This window comes from Chelonia mydas, chromosome 9, assembly GCF_015237465.2.
Source record: "Chelonia mydas isolate rCheMyd1 chromosome 9, rCheMyd1.pri.v2, whole genome shotgun sequence".
In the NCBI taxonomy this organism is placed as follows: domain Eukaryota; kingdom Metazoa; phylum Chordata; order Testudines; family Cheloniidae; genus Chelonia; species Chelonia mydas.
Window position 1 is genome coordinate 52,504,871 of NC_057855.1, and position 19,928 is coordinate 52,524,798.

At 51.1% G+C, this 19,928-nt stretch overlaps 1 protein-coding gene across 2 annotated transcripts; it reads left to right on the forward strand.

Moving 5' to 3' along the window:
- Positions 1-370: 370 nt before the first annotated feature.
- Positions 371-18,345, forward strand: AMOTL2 (angiomotin like 2). 2 transcript variants are annotated; one of them, XM_037909051.2, is made up of 10 exons: positions 371-853; positions 3,840-4,672; positions 8,154-8,418; positions 10,699-10,843; positions 11,331-11,423; positions 13,171-13,466; positions 13,833-14,125; positions 14,423-14,634; positions 14,942-15,121; positions 16,239-18,345. In XM_037909051.2, the coding sequence occupies exons 2-10, from the start codon at positions 3,924-3,926 to the stop codon at positions 16,295-16,297; spliced, it is 2,292 nt and encodes a 763-aa protein (XP_037764979.1). In that variant the 5' UTR covers positions 371-853; positions 3,840-3,923; the 3' UTR covers positions 16,298-18,345. The 2 variants fall into 2 exon arrangements, with proteins under 2 accessions (XP_037764979.1, XP_043378546.1); XM_043522611.1 differs by having other exon boundaries at positions 576-1,104.
- The last annotated feature ends 1,583 nt before the right edge of the window (positions 18,346-19,928 follow it).

The window sequence follows — 19,928 nt, forward strand, 5'->3', positions numbered from 1 at the left end:
CTTCCACCACCCTGCTGTATTACCTCAGACAGGTCTTTGTGCCTCTGTTTCCCTTCCCACCTTTTGTCTGTCTTGTCTTTTTAAATTATCAGCCCTTTGGAGCAGGAACTGTCTCTCAGTATCTGTGCTGTACCCAGCGCAATAGGGAGCCCTCGCTGCTACAGCTGTCTGCACACATGGTACTGCAAGTAAATAACCCGGTTTATAGACAAGAGAAGGGTCCCAAATCCACCATGTCTGAGGTGTTTCTCTGGATTATGTCATGGGCTGAAACCTCCAGGAATACATCCAACGCAAATTGGCAACCCTCCCTGGTTCATCTCCTACAGATCTCCCTGCTGTATAAAGGGTCCGCTCCAGAAAGCATGGCCCCGCCAGGCACTGGGAAAACTTTTCCTTGCCTAGAGCAGCCCCGGCGGTCCCGAAGGGTTGGGCCCAGGCTGGCTGCGGACTCAGCCGCTTCGGCCTAGCAGCGCTGCAAGGCTCCGGATCTTAACCCAGAGCGAGACAGGCAGACGCTAACCGCGTTCGCCCTCGTGTGTGTGAGTGTGAGAGAGACGCGGCTGCGCCCCCTGCAGGCCACGCCGCGCAGCGGCTGCCGAGGCGTAGAGGTTATTTGTGGTTAGCTTTGATCCCGGGGGAACCTGAAACTCTCGCATTCCTGGCATAGCAGCCGCTCGCGCAGCCCAGCCTCCTTGGCTCTCATTACAGCTGGCGGGGGCCGGCGCGGCGCTCAGTGCCTGCCAGCAGCCGCGGGGGCAGGATCTCTGCGAGCTGCACGCACACAGCGAGCCGGCCGAGCGCGGAGCGAGCCTCTCCTCCCCCGGCTCTGCGGCAAGGCTGCTCTGCTTCGGTGAGTTCCGCTCCGGGCTGCCATCCCCGCGGTGTCTGGTGCCACAGGGGAGATCTCGGACTCCCCGTCCCTGGCTCGCGTGCCGCTTCGGGTTGGGAACGCTGTTTTCCCTGCGCTCCGTGGGCGTCAGCCTGCGGGGTCCCCCTCTTTCCATAGCTCTCGCTCCCCACATTCCTCTGCAGCGTGTGACCCGTGATTCCTGCAAGCCCCCGAGAGCGCCTGGGTTGTGACCCATCGTAAGCAGAGTGGGGGTAAGCAGGGCTTTGCCGAGTTTGCAGTCACAGGTGCTTGTGCCCCCAGCTAGCTGGAGAATTCTCTTTGTCCTGCTCGGAAAAGGCTTGCCGCAGCCATGAGCTCGTTCTCACTTAGAAGGAATGTTAATTGCAATCCAAACCCGGGTGATGTCAGTGCTGAACGATTCGGGAAAACAAAGCGGCAGCAAGGCAGGGCCCTAGCACCGCTCTGCTGATGGCGATTGCTGAATGCGCTCTAGCTAGGTGCGTTAGTTTATACCTAGTGGGTTTGGAAAGGCGAGAAAAAGGGTTTTCCCATGGGATGCTGCCACAGAAATGTCTCGCTGTTTAACATCAACCCCATTGTAACCTCCCAGCCGGTTGAAGCTTTCCAGGGAGATCTCCTGGGTTGCAAACCCTTGTTCTTTCACTGGATCGCCTTTGAATTTCCTAGAATATGTCAACTGGAATTTGAGTTGTCTCTCTCTCTCTCTCCTTTTTTTTTTAATGATCCTCTCTTATTTGATGCTGCTCATTCAGGTTATGCTGAATGCCATTAAGGGAATTTCTTGTCACTTCAAAATTAAATAAATGTATAAAAATATGGGGAGGGGAATAAAGGCAGGCAACCACATTAAAAACCAGCTGAGGATCCAGGAGTGATCCTCCCTAATAGTAAAAGGTTGAGGAGCACATATGGCGGGGGTGGGGTGAGGAATGTTTTCTCCAACTTCCTAGCTATCTAGTCATGCTCCCTGACCCAATATTTCATACTTCCTCCTTGTGAGAACGCACCAGGGTTTGTGAAACTGAAGGGGATGTGTGGTTCTTTTATTTTGATTCACCAAAGGCAGTCTGGGGTTAGCTTTAAATCTCAGAGGTCTGAGTCAGCATTGAAATGAGGCTCAGGAAAGGTAGTCTGTGTAGAGTTTCCTAATTTCACCTTCAGGGAAAACCTGGTCAAGAACCAGTGTGTTGGGAACCAATATTTGTGGTATGTTTGTATGAAGCAATATGAGATTAGCAATCTCCCTTTGCCAACCCACATGCACTAGCATGGGACTAGAAACAGGTGATCAAATGTCTATTTAGGAATTCACTTACTTGAAAGTTTGCCTTCAGAGGAGGACATGCAACTTAAAAACAGTGATATAGCTTCCCTGGCTAGCATTCCTCTTCAGTAAATTACTAGCCATGCACAAACCTGGGCTACAGCTGAAGTTTCTGATTGCCAGAGACAGCAAAAAGGTTATGAGAATGTTTTTAAGGTCTACCCCCACATTGGTGACTCCAGGCATGGCTGATTCATTTAAGATAAGTGTTTTATATTTAAAATTTCAGTAAATGTATGAAAAGCATGGGTGCATGCATACATACATAAAACACCATAACAATGTAAAAAGAAAGAGGAGTACTTGTGGCACCTTAGAGACTATTTCTGTTTTCTCAAATAAATTTGTTAATCAGGAAAATCGGGTTTATTTTATGTGACTTTTAATATGAAGTTTTATATTTTGCGATCCATTGGTGTGATGATAGTAGATGAGCCCTTTTCACTTTTGCTCACAGTCACTTTTGAGTCAATTTCACACTCATTCAGGATCATAATGTTGCAATGTTTGCAAATGTGAGGGGGAGAATGTTTATTTGTTTAAAACAATTAGATCTTATGGGAATAGTTCAAGAAATGTTTTGTGGATACACTCTTGTTGATTTTAGGTTTTGTAGGAGCTTCCATTTACAAATTCTAAGTGTTGGCCCAAATTTGACAAGTCTCCTTCCTTTAAGGAGACGGAAAGTACTGGCGACTGAAATCCTCTTGCTTTGTGGACTGTAGCTGCTGTCCTGCAGGTTACACAGGAACATTCTCTGCCAGTGTAACTTGGGCTTGCCAAGTCTAGGATATTTTGTGTAATGGTGGATTGAGCTCAGAGCACCATCTTCATTACACTTAGCAGAACTTCTTCCCTGCCCCACAATCAAAGCTAGACTAACAGGAGTCTCACTAAAAGTTCTGCATTGGCCTACTGTTTTGGATAATGAGTTTCGCTCTGCTCAGTGAACTGAATGAATTTCTTAGACAGCAATCACAGCTTTTCCCATGGCTACCTCGCCTGGCACATGTGGAGAGACACACACACTAAGTGAACCAAAAAAAGGGGTTCTGGCTGCACAAGTTCCTAGGATCCTGTGACCTGCTCTTTCCAGAGTAGTAAATCAAGTTATGCAGAGCAGTCACGCTGAATCTCAAATGCACTCATGCTAAGCCCAGGTGCTGAGGCCGTTCACCCCACTGGGAAGCCAGCAGAGATCCCCATGGCTGACATTCCTCACTCCCCACCAAGAGCTGCCCCCTTTAGGCTGCTTAAGATGAGATGGCGATTCAGCGGCTCACTGAAGCGCTGGGCAGGGAGGCTTTTTGTATGAGAGCTGAGTTCCCTGCAACTGAGCCTGCCAGGACTGGTCCACTTCCAGCCTCCACAGGGTTGCCAAGGGCCTCCCTTGGAATTAGCGTTCAGCCAGGGTCTGGCTCTGCCCTTCCTAATGGTGGCAAAGGGATGGGATGTTGCTCAGAATCCCCTTCCCCTCCTCCGCTCTGCTAGGATACGAGTATTGTGACTAAAGGGTGGATTGCGTCTTTCCTGGCAGAGTGCCACAATGGGACTCCTGGCAAACTAAATCTTCTGAAAATATGTAATGAGCAAACCCCTGACTGAGAGCTGCCTCCTGATTCCTGTGTTCGTCTCTTGTAGGCTCCTTGGGTGCTGCCAGATCCTTGGGATTGTATTGCGTCTACTGTTCCTGGTGGCAGCCCCTTGCCAATCGACTAGCTGAGGATGAGGACGGCGGAGGATTCCTCTGGGACGGTCCTGCACCGGCTCATCCAGGAGCAGCTGAGATACGGGAACCTCACAGAGAACCGCACGCTGCTGGCTATTCAGCAGCAGGCGTTGCGCGGAGGTGGGAGCATGGGCAGCCCTCGCTCCTCACTGGAAAGTCTCACCCAAGAAGAGAGCCAGATGGTCCAGCAGTCCACACGGCAGGAGCCCCAGGGCCAGGAGCACCACTGCGACCACATCTACCTGGAGAACAATGTGTATCGGCTCCACCAGCCTCAGCACAAGGGCGAGGAGCTCCCCACCTATGAGGAGGCCAAAGCGCATTCCCAGTACTATGCCTCACAGCGAGGACAGCAGGCTGGGGTGCCCTGTCCAGATGCCCCTGCTGAACCTGGCCAACGCAGGGCCTATGCCCCTGACAGCAGCAGCAAGCGGCAGGACGAGTCACTAAAGGAGCTGAAGCATGGGCATGTGAGGTCATTGAGTGAACGCCTCATGCAAATGTCGCTGGAGAGGAATGGAGCCAAGGCCCAGAACCACATGAGCTCCTCCCACAGTTATCCCCAGCTATCGAGGCACTTCCAGCTGTCAGCCCCAAGAGGGCAGCATGCCGAGGGGATGGAGCCACGGGGTCCCCCTCCAGAGTACCCCTACATCATCCCTCCCCAGGAGCCTGCAGTTGGTTACCTGGCAGATCCCAGGCACTGCTCCAGGGAAGGGCCAGGATTTCAGCAACCTGAAGTCAGGTAACCACAACATTTGTCTAGCACCTCACACTTCATAGCTAGCATGCATTGCCAGTCCCTTCCTTCCTGGCGTGCACTCAGTTCCTGGGACTGCGACAGCCACGTGGGAAGGGGTTGGGGTATGTTGCTGCTACACCGCACGGCTCGCAGACAGGCTGTGGCTGGGGAGCCCTATGGGTTCTGATGCCCAAGGCTGGTTGCATAAGCAGAGAAACCCGCGTGTTGCAGAATAAGGAGATGAGCTGTAGGGACACTACAATGTTCATCCCCTGGCTGCATGAATCCTTACTTTGCCCCAGATCAGTCTACCTTCTGCTGACTCTGGAAGTGCTGCCCTGGTCTGTGGGGCAGAAATGGGTGGGGAAGGGGACTTGCAGTCTGACTTTTGACGCTTATGGGCTGTATTTGTCTCTGGGGTGGCTGCGCCAGGGCAAAATTAGACCAATTGTTTTGCAGATGAAGTTGTATCTTCACAGCCTCTTTCCCCTTGTGTTGTGAGTGGAATTTCTGATTATTTTAGAAGTTGGAATTGAATCAGGAAATGGCTAAGTTTGGAAGGGAGAAAGAAAGCAGGCCCTGCTATGTGAAGAACTACCAGTGCTGTCCCCAGAGGGCGTGCAGACTCTGAGGGCTGAGTAGCGCGTGGACACTGGGAACTCTCCTTTCTGCACTGAGAGGAAGGTGAAAGTGATGAATTCTTACCGAACATTCCCAGAGGGAGCCCTGCTAAATACAAATCTGTACCTAGCCACGTACCACCCCCTTGATACCGGGCTTTGCCCTCGTCCACTTTGCAAATGCCAAAGCCCAGAGTCTGCCCCCAGCTTGCACCCAGTGCAATCCTAAGGGTGAAACATGCTCTCCGTTACACTGGCAGTTGAGGTCCCTTTTCTCTTGGCTGCAGCGTAGGGTTGGTAAGTGGAGTGTTAGTGCTGGGTGAAAAGTGCCTAACCCTTTTCAGCAGATCCACCATCTGCTTACAGGGCCTTGCTTGCATTATGACCTGTGTCACTAACGGTGGAAGCCTACATGGAGCTCTGGTGTTATGGGTCCTCGCCACTTTAGGGCATCATGCATTCCGCTTTGCCTGGCAATTTGATCACATCATAAAGCGCTTTTTGGTTGCTTATAACAAGGGAAATATAGAGTAGCAGAGGAGAAACTAAACCCTGAGTGTAATGACAGGTTTCAGAGTAGCAGTCATGTTAGTCTGTATCCGCAAAAGAAAAGGAGTACTTGTGGCACCTTAGAGACTAACAAATTTTTTGGAAAGAAAGATGTCTGTCTGTATCTGTACGAGTTTTTTCATGAAGCTGATAAATTTGTTAGTCGCTAAGGTGCCACAAGTACTCCTTTTCTTTAAACCCTGCATGTTCCCCTTGGGTGTTCTCTCCCTTCTCCACCACCCACCATTTTCCAGCTGCCCACTCTCCCTGTGACTTCTCAGCTAGCTGCACGGTTGGGAAAGGTGGAAGGCTGAGTAGCAGTGTGTGCTGTTGGGCAAGCCAGAGTGAATGCTGACAGGAAGAGATAATATCTCTGACAGGAAGTGCTCTCTTTTGGAGGGAACAAAGAGGGGAGGGGGTGCAGGCAGAAAGGAAGACGTACTTACCAAATCGCTTTCCAGGAATGCAGCCCCACATTTACAGCCAGCCCTGGGTCATGTGCAGCCATGGTGCCCTCTAGGAAGCACCTGGTGGTCAGAGTCCCATAGGGTGGCCAATTTGGCATTGGGGATATGGTATCTTTGCCCTCTTAGCAGTTGCCTTAAAGATTCATTAAAACAGAAGGTCCCTGTAACAGTGTTTGGTCTGCTTAGCATGCCCTTCCCACAAAGTCCAGGACATGTTTATTAATGGTATACTTTTAGTAAGGGATCACCTTGGGGCAGTGGTGTCAATTCAGATATTCCTTAGAGGGGGAGACAAGCTCTGGTCCCCACTCATCTCTCCTCACCTTGTAAGCAACCAGGGTCTCCCTCAGCCGGTGGGGAGTCTCCCCTCTTACTCACACAGTGCATGAGCCAATGCCAAAAGTTGCAATCTCTGCAGACTCCCCTGTTCTCCACCATTTGGCCCAGCCACGCCTTGGCTGGACAGAAGGGTGGCCAGGTCAAATTTCAGTGGTGTTGAGACCAAGCTCTGGACTGCTCCAGCAAAAGCCATACTAATTAGTACAGGATCACTGATGAAAAGTGGTCACTGCCCTGCCAGTTCTGCAGCCTACGGAACTGTGAGCAAGTGGAAAAACTTTGGGGCAGGGGGATGTTCCTCCCTTGTAATTGGCACTGCTGCTTAGGGGAATAGGCATTTCCTTTAACTTCCAGGAGCTTGATAAGAGAGGGGGCAGTTCTGTGGTGACATTTCACTATGCTTGGCTGTCCCTGATAAGTGTATTCTTATTGTGTTCTTAAGCACTGGGGTGATGGTGTTGAGTGGTATAAAGTTTCTTTTTAAACATGGATTAGAAATAAAGGATAAAATTTAAAAAAGGAGCTAGGTGACTAAGTCCCATTTTCAAAAGTGGCTTATGCACTAAAAGCCACTGGTTCTTGAAATCAATGGGAGTTAGGCATTTAGATGCTATTGAAAATCTTACTAGGCACTAATCTGCATCTTTAGGTGCCTAAATCCCTTTAAAATCTGGTCCTAGCGCCTAAATCATTTTTTAAAAATGGGACTTAGGCGCCTCAGTGATTTAAGTGCTTCTGAAAATTTTACATAAGCTCTCTGACAGGCAAGTGACGTACAAGGGTGCATCTTACCAAATACTGTAGGTGGGATCTTCAAAAGCATTCAGCACGGGCCTAGATCTGCTCCCATTGAAGTTTATGGCAGTTTTACCACTGATTTCAGTGAGAGCAGAGTTAGGCCAATGCTGAGTGGTTTTGAAATCGTATTCTGTAGCCGAGAAGTGGGGCTAATAATTGCCATGGGATCTATACTTTGAAAAACAGGCATGCCTTGATCTCTGTCGGAAAGATGCATTGGGAGATTGTTAAAGATTGCCCTATGAATCTGATATTGTAAGGGTTCCATATATGCGTGGCTGCATGTGCTACAACCCTAAATGAGATGGTGTCGCTCGTCCCAGGGCAGAGTGGGCGGCCTCAAAGATTTCTGACATTCCCGGGTTATGTTTTTCCCCTTAAGGTTCAAGTAAATATTTAAAATGGTGTGATGAAAACCTCCTCCCGGGAGCTCTGTCGACAGATGTATGATTTGTTTGTGTTACCATAGTGCCCACGCGCCCTGATTATGGTACCAGAACTCCATGGCGCTAAGTGCTGTACAAACCCAGAACAAAAAGACAATCCCTGCCAGGGGTTCAAGGAGATTGGATATTTCCAGAAGCCACTCAGTGGCACGCCATCCCAGCCACGCAGGTCACTCCATCTCTTATCCTTGATTTACAGTGTGTCCTGGCAGGCACAGAACAATGCTGTTGAGTGTCTCTGTTGAATTTTTGTGACCTCTATTAGGGTGATGCAGGCCCATATGTCCCAGGCTTTCCTGCCCCAGCAGGCTGCCCTGTGTCACGGCCCGCTGGGCTCCCTTACACCAGCTGGGATGGAGGCTCTGATGACAGCCCAAGCCGCATCGGCCAGCAGCCACTTGGCCCAAATGGAGACAGTCCTGAGGGAGAAAGAGAAGCTGCTGAGGGAGAGTGAGAAGCTCCAGAGGGAAAATGAAAAGCTGCGGCGGGAGCTTGAGAGCTGCAGTAAAAAAGCGAGCCGGATTCAGAAGGTAAATGCATGGAGCCGTCACCCAACCAGTCTTTCCAACCAAAGCACTAGGGCCCAGCTCCTCAAAGGTATGCAGGCCGCTAACTCCCATTGGATACCTGTGAGTATCTGGGCCCTGGGGCAATGTACAGCAGGCTCGGGACCCCGGCAGGGGGAAGGACTGCCAGGAGCAGTAGGTTTGCATGTCCAACATTTCATTTGAAATGAGACTTGGATGCTTTCATTTCACTGGCTGTTTTTCATCTGTGATAACACAGCCTGGCAGGCAGTCTGTCCAGGACAGACTCAGTTTGTGTCCGGGAACCGTAGGATCGATGAACAAGGAGCTTTATCACAGTGTTAGCCCTGAAGTGACTCTGTCTGCTTCACTGTGGAGCTTCTCTCTAGAACCTCCACCAGCCCCCTCCTGCCTAGCTCTGTGTGCCGGGTTTAAAGAGACAGTGCACAAGTCATCCCGCTTTTGTCAGGATTGAGGTGCATTGGCAGAGTTCTGGAGAAGGCCAGGAACTGGACAGTGAGGTAATTACACAGGTCAGGATAGAAGAGCCTGGAGAGGGCTCTAGAGGAAGCTTGCTCAGTGCCTGCCTGTCCTTCGCTTGCATTCGCACTACATCTCACTCGTTGTCAGCCAAGCTCCTTGTGGTCCTGGCTTCATTCTCTGGATGGGGTTTTGTTTTGTGAAAGAGCAAACAGCTGCTGAGAAAATTCATCCCCTTTCATATGTTTAATCTCTTCTCCTGTCACAGCTTTCTCCTCCTGCTGTCCCTCTGAACAGCTGTGGCTCAGAAGCACACAGCACAACAGGTCCTCAGCCAAGGCAGTTGTTGGGTGGATAAAAAAGAGTCCATTCACCGTCTCTGTTAACAGTTGGGCCCTCTCTGGCCGTCCCTCCCCTTGGGGTCTATGCTGGGCCGCCACAGAAAGCCCTTTGTGCAGAGGCATACAAGGGGAGGCCTGTTCCAGCCCAGCCATAGCCAAGGGGAAAGCCTCTCCCCTTAGAACAAACGGGCCATTGGGAGGGGCACGTGGCAGGCTTGCAGAGGTGGGGAGACAGAGGCATGTGCTGGAGCTGGGGAGGAGGCCAGGAACACTCTAGGCAGGATGGAGCGGCAGCGAGAGGAAGAGTGGAGGCAGTGTGGAGAGAGATGATAGAACTTCTCCAGTATAGTTTGTTTCATGATCCAGTTAGATGTGCGCACAGCTTGTATCAGCCATCAGGTTCATCGCAGTAAGACAGACCCACGAGGGTCTCTGATCCCTTAGTGTTACAGACATAAGGGCTAGACCTTTCCACATGGCCAAAGGGAAGGGCACACTAAGAAGCCAGAGCCAGCCAGGAATAGGAGGGACTGTGTACCAGGAAGCTTTACCAGAGTGATTCAGCCCCCCATGGCACACCTTTCACTCTCCATGCACTTGCAGCAGCCATCCCACCACTGAAAATTGAAAGGTTGGTCCTGCAAGAGGAGCTGCTCCAAGAGGGCAGCCTCAGGGGGTGGAGAGACAGTAGAGCTATCTCCTTACCTGGGAAGAGGTGGAACATCCAAGGGTCCCAGGAAGGAAAAGGCAAGTGCTTCTCTGTGGGAAGGAGGAGAAGCTTGGGGAGTTTTATCTCTGAAGATGACTGGTGCCTTTTAAAAAGAACTGACTTAAATTAAACCCAGGCCCAAAGTCTCCAAAGAGCATGGTGTCGTTGCAGTGGGCTTATAATAAATGGGCCTTTCGAGTGGCTGCTCAGGAGGCAGATGGGAAAGCAGCACTGCATGGTGGGTACAGTTATGCAAATCATCGTGGAGTCTAATGGTGCCCTGCAAAGCCGTTTGTAGGTGATGCCTGCTGGCGTGGGGTTGTTTGCAGTTTGAGTGAGAAGGTGTATGTTGTTCTCCTGTTGGTGTGTGTAATGCTCACGGACTTGCGTGGGGAAGGCAAGTGCAGGTGGGCAGTGAGCAAGCTTCTTCTTTGCACCTCAGTCCTGACCTGTAGGGCTCCTGTCATTCATTCCAGTGCTTAGACCTTGTCTGAGCAGGGCCCATGAGTCGTGCGTTGTGCACAAGTAAGGAGCAGGATGAGACCACCAGACTCATGTCACTAGTCTCCTAGTGTGGGACTTAAACCCAGCCCTTTACTGGTGACAGGCACTGCAGCCATGTTGGTTTATGGTGTTGCTTTTGCAGTGCACCTCACATTGAAACATCTGCTGGTGCCATCCAGCCATCTTCTCCTCTGGTCTTTTCCACATCCCAAGAATGTTTAACTTCAGCCTGTTTTCTTCCCCCCACAGCTGGAAACAGAGATTCAGCGAATCTCCGAGGACTACGAAAACCTGATGAAGGCATCTTCCAAGCGAGAGGCATTGGAGAAAACCATGAGGAACAAGAAGGATGGGGAGATGCGGCGGCTTCAGGATTTCAACCGGGATCTGAAAGGTAAGAAACTGGACAGCACTAGACAGGGGCTAGGAAGAGTGGAAAGGGCAATTCTTGGGTGCACTCCTTTTTGGGCTCATGCATCTTGAGAGAAGATCACTGTTGTTAGAAACATGCTGTGCCCCAGGCTAAGCCTCCCCACATTGGTGCTCCCTCCATAAGCCACTTGAGCAGTGTAGGCCCTTGTTCAGTGCAGACACTTGGCCTCATGTTGTCTAACCTAGTTCTGTTCTGATCCCATTGCTGAGGCCACATCCAGTACCAGTTTGTGACTTCCCCTTGCTGTTCCCAGTCTTGTGACCCTCATCTCTGGTGACAGATCCCCAGCAAACTGTCTCCTGACACATTTCCTGGTACATCAGGAGCATTTCGGGGAGGTTCAGTTTCAAGATGGGTGTCTAATACCACCTGTGCCATCCAAGAACCAGGCTGTTCCCAGTCAACTAAATTCTAAAAATTCTATCTCTGTATATTTAATCTGAAACAGAACGGTTGGAATCTGCAAACAAACAGCTGGCCAGCAAGCAGCAGGAGAACCCAGAAGGCAGCCAGGGGACCGTGGCAAAACTGCTTGCACAAAGTAAGTCCCGGGGGAATGCTAGGTCACAGAGGAGGTGCTGTGCAGTTGTGCCTGCATGGCTCGCTGCACGGCCAGCCCTGCTGCGCAGTGCCCTGTCACTCTGTGGCCTGGTGGATCAGGCATGTTGGCATGCTTTCGGGGTGGGTGTGTTGGGAGGGAGAGGAAGGAAGGGTAAGGTCCCTTTAAGATAGGAGAGGAGGTGGATCCTCTCTTGGAAGCTTTTGCCATTCCCCAGGGAGAGCTAAGCTGTTCTTGGCACTCAAAGCAGAGCCATTAATCACAGCAGCCATCAGTGTGACCTGGATTCTTTGCATTCCAGCGGCTGTTCTGGCTGTTCCAGCACACAGTCCACACTCCCGCCACTCCAAATCCCAGACCTAGGTTGGAGCTCTTTCTCTCTTGCACTGGAAATTTTTTTTTTTAAGGAGAAAACGTTTTTTGCCAGAGGCTGGAAATAGACGTGACAGTCTCTTCCTGGCTTGATTCCACTTCCACGGCTGGCAGCAAAATGCCCACAAAAAGCCAAGGGAGGGGAAAGGGGGTACAGCCCCAGGCTGCCATTGTTCCCACCCGCCTTCCCTTCCCTGAAAGCTGCTGAGTCCTTTCAGCTTAGGCCTCATCCATCCAAGGAAGTTGTACTGGTGGAACGGAGCCAGTTCAGGAGGGGAGTTTGTGCAGCCCTGGGGGTGAACACTTTTCCTGCAGGCGGGGACAGGGATTGATTCCTTTGATTGGGAAGGAATTGCTCGCATTGCACTATCCTGGGTTTTAGGCCCGTTTTCTCATGCGGACATGACCTTTGTCAAAGGTGGTATTAATGTGTCCTTAACCGCAGCTCTTTCCCTTGGCCTTCTGAGTGGTTGCCTCTTAATGCCCACAGAGAAGCCATCACTGGTGTGGCTCCTTTGGGAGATTACGGGCCAGTCCTCTGCTGGAGTGAATGGGTGAAAGTCCATTAAAGTCAGTGGAGTGGCACCCATTTGGATCAGGATTTGTCTGAGTTTGCCAGGGACGAGGCTGAAGGGAGGGTGGCGTGCAGCTTTGGAGCACCAGCCCGCAGGTTTTTAAACAAGGAAGCCTGTGCAAGGAGCCAGCTGCCTAGTGGGTGGCAGGTCACATGATGAATCTGCCATGCCTTTCAATATAGTTGGCAGACTAATTGGGGAGGAGAGACCCTGGGACTGGACTAGCGATGGTGTTACAAGGCAGGAGAGGACTGCCTTGTAGAACCATGTGGAATAGCTGAGGCGTTACGTTGGCAGAGCTGTATGGCGCCTAGGACTGCAAAGCAGGAGTGGTAGAGTAGGACTAAGAAGCATTGTGAAAACTGAGCCTTTAAGGAATTTTCTTCTTTCTTGCTCTTTACCATGGCAGCTGATTCCCTGGCAATGGCTCAGCGTGGCCCCACATATGTCATGTGGTACTAATGGTACTGCCCTTCCCTCTCCACCCCCAGTGAAAAGACACTGGCAGCACAGACCTCTCAGTGGGAGAGAGACTGGGAGCCCGTTTGCATCAGCGGGATGGAACAAGCGACTTCTCCCTGGGCAGATATTTTCAGAGCAGACATTTAGATTTTCTCATGACAATTGTCCATCATATCTAATGCCAGAACCTAATGCGATAGCTCTGAGCCGGAGTCCCTCCGATATGCACTAGAATGAAATGACTGCAGCTGGGAACGTCCTGAGCAGATGGAGCAGCTACAACCGTCAGCTAACGTACTTGCTCCTTGTGCCTTTTCCAGGCTATGAGCACCAGCAGGAGAAAGAGAAGCTGGAACGGGAGATTTCACGACTGCGCAGTGCCAACGAGGACCAGCGCCGGCGGGCGGAGCTGCTGGAGCAGGCACTAAGCAACGCCCAGACACGGGCAGCTAAGACCGAGGACGAGCTGAGGAGGAAGCGGGCGTACGTGGAGAAGGTGGAGAGGCTGCAGCAGGCCCTGGGCCAGCTCCAGGCTGCCTGCGAAAAGCGTGAGCAGCTGGAACTGCGTCTCCGCACCCGCCTGGAGCAGGAGCTGAAGATGCTGCGGGCTCAGCAGGTGAGGAGGAGTTCATGGAACCGGGGGCGAGGCCAGCAGCAAAGCTGGGCTAGTGAGACGGTTGCTCAGAACACTGGTGGCACCAGTCCCCTTGCGGCACGAGCCCTGCCAGCTGTGGCGCTGCAATGGGGGCTGGTTGCACGGAAGGGCTCGGGCAGGCAAGGCCCAGATGTGCCAGACTCCTGAGGATGGGGCACAGAGTAACGGTTAGAGAGCAGCCCAATCCAAGTGTCCCCAGGATTTGGAGAAACCTGGTTCGGGTCCACACCATGCAGGTTGGGCCCATCTCTGATCATTGTACTCAAGGGACCTTTCTCTTCGTGATTCAGTCTCATGCTGTGTGTCATTTTTCCTGTGCTAATGCAGAGACAGGTGGGAGCCCCGACCGGAGGATCCCCAGAGCTGAGTGCCCACATGCTGGCCGAACAGTTGAGAGAGAAGGAAGAAAAGATCCTAGCCCTGGAGGCAGACATGACCAAGTGGGAGCAGAAGTATCTGGAGGAATGCACCATGAGGCAGTTTGCCATGGATGCAGCTGCCACTGCTGCTGCGCAGCGGGACACGACTATCATCAACCACTCCCCGCGTCACTCCCCCAATAACAGCTTTGACGAGGATCTCCTCTTGGCCAATCACAAGCACCAGGAGATGGAAAACAGGTAGGTCCTCCATGTGGCTTCACAGGGCATGTTTTTTGCTGGCCTTCCATTATCATCAGTCCTGGGGTTTTTATGTCGCTCCTGTCATTGAGCATTTGGAAACTGGCTTCCCAGATGGCCAATCAGCTGCCATGGGAAATAGGTGTCCTTGCCATGTGCATTGACGGAGCGAAGTTTCCTTGGCCGTGATGCTGAGGGAACACCACACGATGAAGGATTTGCTGAAGCGTGTCACACCCTCTGGAATAAAATTGCCATCATCTCTCTCACTTTGTGCCTTGCTCTTGCGTTCCCCAGGTTAAAAGCACTTCATGCCCAAATATTGGAGAAGGATGCAGTCATCAAAATTCTGCAGCAGCGCTCGCGGAAGGATCCCAGCAAGACTCTGCAGGGCTCCCTTCGGCCAGCCAAATCTGTGCCATCCATCTTTGCTGCCTCGGGGGCCCAGAATTGGCCGGGGGCCCCCCATAGTGAACGGTTGGTCGAGGGCCCTTCCAGAGGGAGTCCAGGTAAGAGGAGTCTCACCTGTGGGGAGGGAGTCACAGGGTACTTGCCCCTTCAGTTAGCATTAAAGCCCCGCTTGAAAACTCCCTTTGCTGTGTTTCCTCCAGCTGAATGCCAAAGGATAGAAGCATTGCACTGAGCTGGGGTGTTTTCTGGTGGGAGAGCCTTGGAACATAGCATAGAAATGGAGCTCGCTGGCTGGCTGGCTGCCAGTCAGGTCAGGCCTGGCTCACTAAAGCCAGTAAGAGCCCAGAGCCAATCAAGTTTGCCTCAGTATTTAAAATCTAAAGGTGGCTGCTCCTCTCTCTTCAGCAGGCAAAGTCCTGGTGGAGGAGACGCCCAGCCCATCTCCTTGCAGCCCTCTCCCCTTCCACTCCAAACGTGGCAGCAAAGATGGGAGCACCCAGACGGATGGCGTGCCTGAGAGCAGCCTCGGCAGTCCGGGCGAGGGGCCTGGTGCCCAGCTCGACAGCAGCCCAGCGCACTCCGTGGGTAAGTCCTGCCTGCCCTGCTGCCCTGGCAAATATGTGCTTGCGGAATCCCTGCAATGCTGTGCCCAGGGTGAACCCAGAGACCTCCCTTCCCTCTGCTAGGGGTTCCGTATGAGCCCTGCATAGCTGAGAGGTGAGCAAGGAGCTGGTTACTCCACCCTGGCTGCCAGGGCTCAGCCTCCTGCCAGAGTGACTAATCCTGAGTGCGAGATACACAGTGGGGATGAAATGCTGTAGGGCTAGGTGGGGCGTGGACTAGGGAAGAGTGTGGGAAAGACCAGAGGAAAGAGAAGAAGGGAGAGGAAAGAGACTGTCTCAAAGGTTTTCTCTCTTACTGATTCCTTTGGGCTTTGATCTGGGCCTGCAGATCTGAACTAAAGCCCAGCTTATCAGCACTCCACAGGCTAGCACACCCACCCTGCCCTTCAGTGGGAGAATCCGGTTTTTCTGCTAATGGTTTTAGAGTCAGGAGGGAGGAATCGGAGAGGCTTCCTCCCACCCCACCCCCAGCTAATTGTGCAGCGTTCTTCCTGGGCTTTACCATCTGTAGAGAAAACCACAAACACGAAAAGAATCCCCCTGCTCCTCTCTCCGCCCCCTGCCCCAGGCCCTGCAGCCAGTGGAAAGCCAGGAGCCAAGCACTCTCCCTTTGACAGTGTAAGGGGGCGGGGTTCGAGTGAGCGCAGGGAGCTGGGTTGGCTCTGACATGCCATTTGGTTTGCATTAACCGCTGGTGATGGTTGTGTCCCCATAGGGTGTGTGCATGGGCCCCAGCAGAGAGGCTGAGGGGAGAGGGCTAGGGTTATACAAGTGACTAGTGATTTGGGGGACTGGCTGAAGACCCCTTAAAAGGGCCTGATTCTCAGAGGGTGGGTGCTCAGTGCTGTCTGAAACAAGGTGGGCCCCCAAAATCACTTGTCATGTTTTAGGGGTTGGGCCCAAGCTGTCTTATTTATTCATTATGGATTCAAGTAAATCTAATGGCCCTGTTGTAAATGTTTGCATTTCCATGGGGCACATCGGGGATCCATTGTGCTAGGTGCTGCACAGACATAAAAGCAGGAGCCAGTCCCAGCTAGAGAGAGCTCACAATCTAAAGGTGGTTTGTTTCCTTGCAGAGACCATGTCTGCTGCCAGGACCATCAGCCTGTCAGACATGGTGGAAATTCTGATCTGAGGAAGGGCAGGTGCCCACCATCCTCTCTGTCCCTGCACGCTGGCCTGGTCAGAGGAGAGATCTGCTGGGGAAAGTGCCGATTCAGGAGCCATTCGGTTACTGGGATCCTGGCTGGACTTGTGGCGTGGAGAGTTCCTGGACAAAAGGAGTTTGGGGGCAGGACTGCAGGAGAGCATGCAGCATAGCCACACAGCGAGGGCTGGGAGGGAAGCTGCCGCTGTGGTTTGCATCCATCAGCTGCCATTTATCTCGCCCACTTTCCATCACAGCAGAGCTCATTTGCTACTTGTGCCATCTACCATGTTGGGCCAGCCCATGTGCAGTGCACCTGTACTTGGGAAGGACTGTCCCAAGTTCCCTTTGTCGCTGGTATGTCACAGGAAAGAAGGAAGGAGGGTCTGAAAGTGAAGAGGCACAGAGCCCTCCCCTGCTCCCCATCTGTGACCTGGAGGAGGGCAGCATGCTGAGCATTGCTAGAAACTGATCCTGGAAGGACGGGCGTGCCTGTTTCATTGGACACCCTGTTGGTACCCGCTCTCCAAGGTCAAGCTGCCAGGAGTAGCTCTTGTGTTGTGCTGGCGTGGCCAGAATTCCTGCCCCTCCCCATGCCTCCCAACCCACCTTTCCCCTCCTGTTGAGAGGACTGGAAATGCTTTGGGTGAAGGTGATTTTGAGTAGCCAGCTGGTGCCCAGTGGCTGGTCCCCAGAGGCACTTCTCCTGGGGAGGCTGCAGTGCTGGCAGGTTGCAGCCCATTAGGGTGTGTGAGGAGGTGAGGGAGGGGGCAGGACAGGCTCTGTAAATAACTCCCTGTTTTGTAAACAAAAGCAAACCCTGTATTTATCATTTCAATTTCCTCCCTGCCATGGCTTTTGTCCCTCCTGCCCCCTTTCCTGCTCTCTGTGGAACCTTTCTCGCCCCTTAGCCATTCACCCTCCCTCGCTTGTCTCTCCTTTGGCTCTCTAGGCCTGTGTTTGTTCTCTTCCTCCATTTCATATCCTGTTTGTCACCATAGTTAAATATCCCTCATTGGCATCCATCAGATTCCATTTCCTTTGGGGCACTTTCCCATGATTCCTCCAACTGGAATTTCCCTTCTGTTTGTTTCAATACCCACTGGGTATGTGTTTGAGCTCCTGAGCTGCTCTCATTTGGGGAAGGAGCAGATCCTCAGCTGATGTAAATCAGAACAGCTCCATCAAATCAGAAGAGCTAAATGAGGCTGCCCGAGCACCAGACTCAGACTCTCATGACGTATGTGCATCAGTAGCACCATTCACGGCCATGTGCAAACACAGTGCTCAAGAGGGTAAAGGATTGCAGGATGGAAGCCTTTATAAATACCAGAAGCTCTGTGTATGTTTCAGCTGAAGGGAGCTTGTGTTTATGCAAAAAAAAAACAAACAAGGGGGTTAGGGGTGGATGGGGGGAGCGAGGGGAATGAAACTGCAGATGAAAAAACACACTCCCAATGTGAAACAAGCATGTCTGATTTTGTTGTGGAGGAGTTGATTTCCCCCCCTTCCTGGAACTGCACCGAGATATACTCACTCACTTATTCACAGTTCTCATACACCCCCTTGTCTACTGACAGCTGGCTTTTGACAGTAGCCAATTCTGATTTTAATTGAGAGTTTCTCAATCCACTGAACTCCAACGCTTTCTTCCCTTGGCCTTCATATATAAATATATACTTCCTTTAAACATCTGTGCATTTGCTGGACAACTGCATTTTTTTATTTTCTCTCCCAGACATGTAAAAAATGTGTTTGGATCTGGTGCATTGTTTACAAATTGCAAAACAAAAACTATGAAAGAGAAAAAAACAACTTAATATATTTTATATTAATATTGGTATTTCTTTAAGTATTTTTTTTGTGCTGTGAACTTTTTTCTGCCAAAGACAATGAGGTTTTTTTCGTTTGTGCGTTTTTAAGTTATCTTAAGTATTTAAATGTAAACCTGGCTGTTTTGTTATGCTGCCCTATACCGAGATTGCTGTAGCATTCCACTTGGTATAACAATATTTTAATAAAAAAATAAATATTGACAAAGGGGTGCTGCCTTCTCACTCTACAGTGCGGGTCTCTAAGATAGTGGGGAACAGATGTTGAGAGATCTGAATCCCTATGCACTCATTAACAAAGGATATATTTTTCCCCAACAATTTTTCCCAATTATCACAATCTCATGTATTTTTTTTGGAAGTGTAATAGGTACAGCCCTTTTAGACAGAAAGGTGGCGCTGTCAGTTTCAACTAATGAAGCCGACACTCATGAAAATGTCCCTTTGAGACAACTGAGGTGTGTTCAAGCAACTGAAGAATAACCTCCACGGGTTACCCATAGCAGTGCCGCTGATTTGAAGGTATCCATTGTCCCCAAATGTGAAATAGTTATGGGTGAGGACAAAGTTGAGCCAGCAGGTTTGCCGTGACATTATCGGGGATACTGTTCCTGATGGCTTGTAGTCCATCTTTGTGTGGAATGTTGGTGTAGAAGGCTTCTACATCCATAGTGGCCAGGATTCTCCATACTGTGACAAAGTTCCTCCTCTACCTTGGTGGGTCTTGCGCTTATTGGCAGATTTGCTCGCCTTGGAGCTTCACGGCAGCCCTCAGCTGGGCCATTTTCATGAACCCACAGTCCAGGTCGATTCCTCCTGTGTCTGACCAGAAGTTGGGAGGATCTGGGGGGAACCCAGGCCCGCCTTCTACTCCGGGTTCCAGCCCAGGGCCCCGTGGAATGCAGCTGTCTAGAGTGCCTCCTGGAACAGCTGTGCGACAGCTACAACTCCCTGGGGAATGAAAGTGAGCTGAAGTGAGCTGTTACTCACGAAAGCTTATGCTCAAATAAATTGGCTAGTCTCTAAGGTGCCACAAGTACTCCTTTTCTTTCTTCTGTAACATGCTGCATCAATTCTGCCCCACTAAACAGCAGCTGCCCCCACAAGCACGTAGCCATGTTGGAATTTTAAAGGTATGGGCTAGGGAAAACATACATATGCCGCAGCTAGAAGACCCAACATGAACCTCTTCCCCACCCACCCACCCACCCACCCTTCATCTTCGTTTTGGGTTACAAGCCTCTCTACCTCTTGTTCTGTCTGAAGTCCATTGAGTGTTTTTGGGAGCTGGCCCATGAGAGCACAGGCCTTGCTCTCTACCTCCTAGTTTCATTTGTGTGAGCAGGCAAGGAACTAAAAGAGACTTGTAACTAAGACACAAACCCCTGCTGTCCAAGGCCCCCATTCAGGACAGCATTTAAACATGAGTAATCCCACTGAAGTCAATAGGACTACTCTCATGTTTACAGTTATGCACCTGTTTAATCATCTTCATGAATTTGGGCCTGATTGCTTCAGCACATAGGATTCTTCTACAGTGTATCTAAATGGCCTGCCTTGCAGGTATGGAGTGTATGCCCAGAGGTCTGATTGCAAAGATACCCAGGGCTCTGCATTGGCTGTTGGAGGTTCACCCACCAAACTAGTTGGATGATATCCTTGTTGCAGCTCATATTTGGGGGCAAGGCAGGGACTGGCTGGTTTTCATTCTCAGCTTTGTGGGAGGGAAGGGAAAATCTTTAAAAATACCATTTTTTTTCAGGGATTATAAATAACAAAACTGTGGA